Source organism: Oncorhynchus nerka, unplaced genomic scaffold (genome assembly GCF_034236695.1).
Source record: "Oncorhynchus nerka isolate Pitt River unplaced genomic scaffold, Oner_Uvic_2.0 unplaced_scaffold_1257, whole genome shotgun sequence".
Classification (NCBI taxonomy): Eukaryota; Metazoa; Chordata; class Actinopteri; order Salmoniformes; family Salmonidae; genus Oncorhynchus; species Oncorhynchus nerka.
Window position 1 is genome coordinate 120344 of NW_027040092.1, and position 9085 is coordinate 129428.

The window sequence follows — 9085 nt, forward strand, 5'->3', positions numbered from 1 at the left end:
GCTGGCCAGTCCAGATACACTCCTACTCTGTGGGAGCTGGAGGAGGGGACGTCTATGGTAGTGGGATTATTATTGTGACAGGCAGAGTAACTGTTGTCAGAGCAGTACAGACTCCAGGACTTGTCATTGTATCCAAGACAACAGTCATCAACCCTTCCTCTTCCTCTCCTGCTGATTCCTTTATATGTCACTCCTATACCAGCCCCCATTATCCCATTCCACTCTACCTCCCAGTAACAGCGCCCAGTCAGACCCTCTCTACACAGCACCTGTCCCCAGTCCTCAAATCTCTCTGGGTGATCAGGATACGGCTGCTCCTCTGTCCTCCATGTCACCTTTCTGTTCTCCTCAGACAGAGAGAGGTGTCTGTTTACTGTGTTTGGGTCCAGTGTGAGATCACAGACATCTGATGGATGAAACCAGACACAATATTAGAAATCATCATCATTCACATTAGAATGTTAACTCACTTTTCACTAATTCATTTAATGTAGATGTTTCTAGGTATCAAAAGGAGAAGTTAAGGTAACTTGAGACTTGTTGAATGATCATATGTTATACTGTATGGTAATATAAAACACACTTATTCACATTAATTACACACACACACACACACACACACACACACACACACACACACACACACACACACAGTCAAATCAACTCTTTGTAAACTTTAGTGTCCTGATTTCTGCTTCTGTAGAACTACAGCTGATATTTAATATGACCAAGTCAGTAATGATGGTGGTCTTTGACTTAACTTGAATTAAGACTTATTCTTAGTCATATTCTTCACAGCAGTCAACACTCACATTTTCTAAGTCCAGGTTTCATTCTGTTCTCTCCACCATGTTCCACACTGTAGCGGTAAGCAGAAGAACAGACAGTCATTGAGGGACACACACACACACACACCTGTAGAGGGGCACACACACACACACACACACACTGTGTGTATACACACACACAGGAGTTTACACACGTGTGTGTGTGCCTGTGTGTAGTTTGTGACCAGTGAGTGTTGTCACAGTGTGTGTGTGTGTGTGTGTGTCACAGTGTGTGTCCACACACACTGTGAGTCACAGTCTGTGTGTGTGTCCACACACACAGGAGACAGTGTGACACCAGTGTGACAGACACATCACACTGGGTGATTGGGTGTGCTTCTTCCTCCAGTGTGTGTCCAGGTGTGAGTGTGTCTGTTTAGTGTTTGTCCAGTGTGAGTCACAGACATCTGTGGAGACAGACACACACACAGTTTGTGTGTGAGACAGACAACACACACATGAGACAGACACACACACACACAGACTTGTGACAGACACAGTGTGTGAGTGTATAAAACACACACACACACACACACACACACACACACACACACACACACACAGGAGCTTTGTGTGTTTGTCACACACTGATATTTGTGTGAGACAGACACACACACACACACACAGGAGACAGTGTCAACACACACACAGTGTCTGTTCTGTCCACACACACACACACACAGGAGACAGACACACAACACACAGGTGACAGACACACACATCCACAGGAGACAGACACACACACACAGGAGAGTGACACACACACACACAGTGTGTGAGACAGACACACACACACAACACACACACACAGGAGACACACAGTGTGACAGACACACACACACACAGGAGACCACACACAGGAGACAGACACACACACTGTGTGTCACACTGGCACACACACACACACTGGAGACACGCCATATAAGTCACACAGTCATCATATAACTTTATCCAAGTGGTGGTCAGAATGTTTGTCTTAACTAGCCTGATAAGTCCAACATGTCTGATATGAACATTGACATAAACCCTCTACATACTTGAGTTTCTCCAGTCTGCAGTGTGGATCCTCCAGTCCAGCAGAGAGCAGTCTGACTCCTGAGTCTCCTGGGTGATTGTAGCTCAGGTCCAGCTCTCTCAGGTGTGAGGGGTTTGACCTCAGAGCTGAGACCAGAGAAGCACAGCCTTCCTCTGTGACTAGACAGCCTGACAGCCTGCAAAGAGTCAAATCATATTAAAACCACACTGATATTCTTTGGTGGTGAAAATAGTGGCAGTATATTTTTAAACTAGCTAAATAATCAAAGTATTGTTTCAGTATATTTTTTCAACATATTCAGATATATCAGTGTCCTGAAACCTTCTATATCTATTCATAAAATAGTGTATCATCATAAAAATGACAAATGATCAAAGTATTGCCTGCAGATAGAAACATGTATAGTACAAATATTATAGTAGACTGACCAGACCAGTTTAAAAAGCAGTATCAGTCAAAAGACAGACAGTGAGGAATCAGATTTAGATTGTATTGAGTATACAGTCCACACCATATCTATTTAGACAGTGAGGTATCAGATTTGATTGTATTGAGTATACAGTCCACACCATATCTATTTAGACAGTGAGGTATCAATTTAGATTGTATTGAGTATACAGTCCACACCATATCTATTTAGACAGTTATCAGATTTAGATTGTATTGAGTATACAGTCCACACCATATCTATTTAGACAGTGAGGTATCAGATTTAGATTGTATTGAGTATACAGTCCACACCATATCTATTTAGACAGTGAGGTATCAGATTTAGATTGTATTGAGTATACAGTCCACACCATATCTATTTAGACAGTGAGGTATCAGATTTAGATTGTATTGAGTATACAGTCCACACCATATCTATTTAGACAGTGAAGCTAACATTTCAAATGTGTCTCTATTCTCCAACATTTTGGATTTGAGGTCAAATGTTTCATATGAGGTGACAGTTTATAATGTCACCTTTTATTTGAGGGTATTTTAAGACATATCTGTTTCACTATTAAAAATGAAAACACTTTATGTTTCCAGTCTCCCCATTAGAAGAAGACATAAGTATTCTGACCAATTCACTTATAGTGTATTAAAGTAGTCAAAAGTTTAGTATTTGGTCGTAAACTCGTTGGTTGCATTTGCAGTTTGTTTTGGTTGTGTTTTTGGTTGTGTTTTGCCCAATAATAAAATGGTGGATGATGAGTGGAGTAACTTTTCTGTCTAAGAGAGTAGATAACATGTTTCTAAACAATAATAAATTAATCCTGATGATGTCATGATTAAGAAAAATCATGAAAGAATCATGAATAATAATGAGTGAGAAAGTTACAGAGGCTACAACAAAACATGCTAACCTCTCACCAGTACCAATAACAGAGACTACAACAAAACATACTAACCTCTCACCATTACCAATAACAGAGGCTACAACAAAACATGCTAACCTCTCACCATTACCAATAACAGAGGCTACAACAAAACATACTAACCTCTCACCATTACCAATAACAGAGACTACAACAAAACATGCTAACCTCTCACCATTACCAATAACAGAGGCTACAACAAAACATGCTAACCTCTCACCATTACCAATAACAGAGACTACAACAAAACATACTAACCTCTCACCATTACCAATAACAGAGCTACAACAAAACATGCTAACCTCTCACCATTACCAATAACAGAGGCTACAACAAAACATGCTAACCTCTCACCATTACCAATAACAGAGGCTACAACAAAACATACTAACCTCTCACCATTACCAATAACAGAGGATACAACAAAACATGCTAACCTCTCACCATTACCAATAACAGAGACTACAACAAAACATGCTAACCTCTCACCATTACCAATAACAGAGGCTACAACAAAACATGTTAACCTCTCACCATTACCAATAACAGAGGCTACAACAAAACATGCTAACCTCTCACCATTACCAATAACAGAGGATACAACAAAACATGCTAACCTCTCACCATTTAACAGAGACTACAACAAAACATACTAACCTCTCACCATTACCAATAACAGAGGCTACAACAAAACATGCTAACCTCTCACCATTACCAATAACAGAGACTACAACAAAACATACTAACCTCTCACCATTACCAATAACAGAGGCTACAACAAAACATGCTAACCTCTCACCATTACCAATAACAGAGACTACAACACAACATGCTAACCTCTCACCATTACCAGTAACAGAGACTACAACAAAACATGCTAACCTCTCACCATTACCAATAACAGACTACAACAAAACATGCTAACCTCTCACCATTACCAATTTGACTACAACAAAACATGCTAACCTCTCACCATTACCAATAACAGAGGCTACAACAAAACATGCTAACCTCTCACCATTACCAATAACAGAGGCTACAACAAAACATGCTACTCCTCTCACCATTACCAATAACAGAGGCTACAACAAAACATGCTAACCTCTCACCATTACCAATAACAGAGGCTACAACAAAACATGCTAACCTCTCACCATTACCAATAACAGAGACTACAACAAAACATGCTAACCTCTCACCATTACCAATAACAGACTACAACAAAACATGCTAACCTCTCACCATTACCAATAACAGAGGCTACAACAAAACATGCTAACCTCTCACCATTACCAATAACAGAGGCTACAACAAAACATGCTAACCTCTCACCATTACCAATAACAGAGACTACAACAAAACATACTAACCTCTCACCATCAACCTCAAATAAAAGGTGACATTCTGTACTGTCTCCTAATATGAAACATTATATCTCTTTTTTTTGTTCATAATCATGGTAGCATCCACATGAATGTAGAAGTGTTCAGAAACATCTTCTATTCTTACTGACAATACAAGTGAAGTGACTCCAAAATGACAGGACATTATTCACCATTCAGTTTCTATTAGGAAAAACATCCAAAACACAACCAAGACAAACTGCAAATTAATTCAACAAGTTAGTAGAATCACACGCTTGATGTAATCACTGCAGGCTTGGAATATGGGACAAAATACTAAACGTATGACTACTTTAATACACTATAAGTGAATATAACCGAATAATTACGACTTTTCAAATGAGAGAACTACATACATAAAGTGCTTTCATATCTGATAATACTGACCTCAGAGTCTCCAGTTTACAGTGGGGATTCCCCAGTCCAGCAGAGAGCAGCTTCACTCCTGAATCCTTCAGGTCATTGTTACTCAGATCCAGCTCTCTCAGGTGTGAGGGGTTTGAACTCAGAACTGAGGCCAACACTTCACAGGATGTGTCTGTGAGTTTGACAGCCAAAGAGATCATCTGACCAACACACTGAAGAAATACAAGGACAGAGAGATTTGGTTTATAGTCAAAAACATATAGATTTCCCTCTTAGAATTGTATGGTCAAATAATGTTATACTAATGTGAAAATCAGTTTGTATAATTTATTCAATATGTTTTTTCAAAATAATATATTATACATATTATAATACATATTTTTCTCTAAACTGAATTTTTCTTCCTGATGATTAGTTCTTAAATGTCATTTTATTTACTCACAGAGCAGCTCTGGAGGCTTTGACCACTGGCAGCAGCCTCAGAAGACCTTCCCCTGATCTGGAGTATTTCTTCAGGTCAAACACATCCAGCTCCTTTTCTGAAGTCAGCAACACAAAGACCAGAGCTGACCACTGTGCAGGTGACAGTTTGGGTTTTGAGAGACTTCCTGAGCTCAGGTATCTTTGGATCTCCTCCACTAGAGAATGGTCATTCAGTTCATTCAGACAGTGGAACAGATTGATGCTCCTCTCTGGAGAGGGATTCTCCCTGATCTTCTTCTTGATGTACTTGACTGTTTCTTCATGACTCTGTGAGCTGCTTCTTGTCTTTGTCAGTAGACCTCGTAAGTGCTTCTGATTGGACTCCAGTGAGAGGCCCAGTAGGAAGCGGAGGAAAAGGTCCAGGTTTCCCGTCTCACTTTGTAAGGCTTTATCCACAGCACTCTTGTAGAAAGCAACTTCAGGCTCGTGTTTTGTTTGCAGTTCATCCATTAGATTCTCATTGTTGTTGATGAATGAGAGGAACACATATACAGCAGCCAGAAACTCCTGAATGCTCAGATGAACAAAGCAGTACACCTTGTCCTGGTACAGCCCACATTGCTCTTTAAAGAGCTGTGTGCACAATCCTGAGTACACCGAGGCTTCGTTGACATCAATGCCAGCCTCTTTCAGGTCTTCTTCATAGAAAATCAGATTGCCCTTCACAAGCTGTTGAAAAGCCAGTTTTCCCAGTGACAGAATGCTCTCTTTATTCCAGTGTGGATCTGTCTCTTCTTTCCCAAGATACTTCTCATTCTTCTGTTTGGTATGAAACACCACAAGGTGTGTGTACATCTCAGTCAGAGTCTTGGGCATCTCTTCTCTCTTATGTTCCAGCATGTGTTCAAGGACTGTTGCAGAAATCCAACAGAAGACTGGAATGTGGCACATGATGTGGAGGCTCCTTGATGTCTTTATGTGTGAGATGATTCTGCTGGCCAGGTCCTCATCACTGAATCTCTTCCTGAAGTACTCCTCCTTCTGTGGGTCATTGAACCCTCGTACCTCTGTCACCTGGTCAACACACCCTGAAGGGATCTTATTGGCTGCTGCAGGTCGGGTAGTTATCCAGAGGAGAGCAGAGGGAAGCAGATTTCCTTGATGAGATTTGTCAGCAGAACATCCACTGAGGTTGACTCTGTGACGTCCCAACAGATCTTGTTCTTCTGGAAGTCTAGGGGCAGTCGGCACTCATCCAGACCATCAAAGATGAACAGAACTTTGTACTTGTCGTAGTTGGAGATTCTTGATTGTTTGGTTTCCATTGAGAAGTGATTGAGAAGTTCAATGAAAGTGTGTTTGTCCTCTTTCATCAAATTCAGCTCCCGAAAAGGGAATGAAAATACAAATTGGACATCCTGATTTGCTTTTCCTTCAGCCCAGTCCAGAATGAACTTCTGCACAGAGACTGTTTTTCCAATGCCAGCGACTCCCTTTGTCAGCACAGTTCTGATAGGTTTGTCTTGTCCAGTTAAGGGTTTGAAGATGTCGTTACATTTGATTGCAGTCTCTGGTCTTGCTTGTTTCCTGGTTGTTGTCTCAATCTGTCTCAGCTCATGTTCATTATTGACCTCTCCTGTTCCACCCTCTGTGATGTAGAGCTCTGTGTAGATCTTATTGAGAAGTGTTGGGTTTCCTTGTTTAGCGATCCCCTCAAATACACATTGAAACTTCTTCTTTAGATTAGATTTGAGTTCACGTTGGCAAATCACAGCGAGCTCATCTGAATGAAGAAATAACACAGAGGATATTAATATTACGTCTGTTTTAATGTCTACAGTATTGAAGGACTGTTATAAAGTTGTAAATTATAATAATTTATTCTCTTAACTGACTGTATAAATGTGTAAATGTTTTCATAATGCATTACAGACTGGTGTGACTGATTATATTATTATTGGTATTATTGATGGTATTATTAATGTTCTCTCTCTAAATGAATCACCACAACACATCCCTGCTGCTACTTGATGAGGTCACTAGGTGTTGTGTTAAGGCTGCTACAATATCATTGAGTTACACAGCTACTTTAGCTGTACTTTAGCTACAGCTTTTAAATGTTATAAAACAGCATTCAACATGAGGCAGACAGATCTTACATTTCTCCAGTGTGTCAGCAAGCTCCTTCTGGTTCATTTTCCTCAGGATGTGCAGTGTGATCTTCAGAGCCCCCTCTCTGGCACTGCTCTCCTGCTTCTCATCTTCAGCATCCACCACTTCCTTATCCTGCTTCTGACTCTCAAAGCCTTCTGGGAGTTCTGGACCAAGAATCCTCTTGAACATCTTCAGCTCGTTCTTCACAAATGTCATAATTTTCTCTTCAAGCAACTGAAATAAATCAAGTAAATAAGTTAAGCAAGATAATAAATGCTTTCTCATCAACACATTAATGAATGTTTGACAGATCAACTTTACTTGAGGTAAACAAAAACAAATGTACATAACAGGACCACATACACTGAATATGGAGGCCAGGTCTGTTTGATGACTCTGGGAAGACTGACCACTGAGAATCTCTGACTCTGATCTCTCCTGTTGGTTTCTGTGGACAAAACATAAAACATATATCTCCCGTCAGGGTTGGTTTTTTTCGACAGAATAGAGTATTCTGTTAACTATTGTGTACTAATGATGGGCCTCTATGACATAAAAGTGACAGAGAAGATGTATGATGTCTTTAGGTGAAAGAGCATGAGTTCATGTTACCGTTGGAGAAATGGTTTTAGTTTTAGTTTAGTTTGGAGCCTTAACCTTTCTATGTATCTGTTGTTCGTCATGTTGAAAGGGGTGTATCTTGGCTATAAAAGACCTTTGTGCTTTTTGATTTATCACTCTCAACGGATAATTATAAATGGTGAATCATTGACAAGTCTAGGCTATTGCAAAGCTCGTATTATTAAAGATTTAGTTTAAGTGTAACTCTGACTTGATAAGTGTGTCTCTCCTCATTTGATAGTAAAGAAATTAACCACCACACTCCTCATCCAGGGAGTGCACACACACACACACACACACACACACACACACACACACACACACACACACACACACACACACACACACACACACACGAGGGAATGTTGTTTTTGTTTAATATTGTTTTAGGACTATGGAAATGGACAAAAGGATTAGCCTATTGATTATGAAAACAACAACAATAAATGGGAAAATGGGAGAGGAGAAATGACTAGAGACAGTGTTGTTTAACTCACTGACCAGGACCCATGAGTTCTTCTTACCTTTGTTCAGTAGAAAAGTATCCCTCTCTAAAGGTTAGAGGAGGATCCATAGACCGGTCACTCTTCATGGACACACAGCTGGGAACAGGGGAGGCTGGTTTCTCCTGCTTGATTGGGCTTCAACACAACAGAGACAAACATTACATCTCTCATCTACTCTGAGCTCAGATGGGGAAACATAAGAGTTTCATTCCATAACGCTATATATCACTTTTCAGAAATGTTGGTAAATTAGCTTTTATTCTTTAAATAAATTGTGAAATATCTTGGTGTGTTTTTTCACTATCATGGCATTGGGTTGTTCAATGAAAGACATGCATTTGTTTAAAGTCTATCACTTGATGGTTTCATTTCAGAGAGACAAAGA

General features: G+C 40.0%; 1 protein-coding gene across 1 annotated transcript in view; it reads right to left on the reverse strand.

Annotated features, from left to right (window-relative positions):
• The window catches only part of LOC135569037 (NLR family CARD domain-containing protein 3-like), an 8599-nt gene extending 343 nt beyond the window's left edge, over nucleotides 1-8256 (reverse strand). The window contains 9 exon segments of the mRNA XM_065015860.1: nucleotides 1-406; nucleotides 813-859; nucleotides 1865-2038; nucleotides 5018-5208; nucleotides 5444-6579; nucleotides 6582-7202; nucleotides 7579-7807; nucleotides 7937-8021; nucleotides 8231-8256. The exon segment at nucleotides 1-406 is cut by the window's left edge and continues 343 nt beyond it. Of these exon segments, the coding sequence (XP_064871932.1) occupies nucleotides 1-406; nucleotides 813-859; nucleotides 1865-2038; nucleotides 5018-5208; nucleotides 5444-6579; nucleotides 6582-7202; nucleotides 7579-7807; nucleotides 7937-8021; nucleotides 8231-8256 (2915 nt within the window).
• Between the last annotated feature and the right edge of the window lie 829 nt (nucleotides 8257-9085).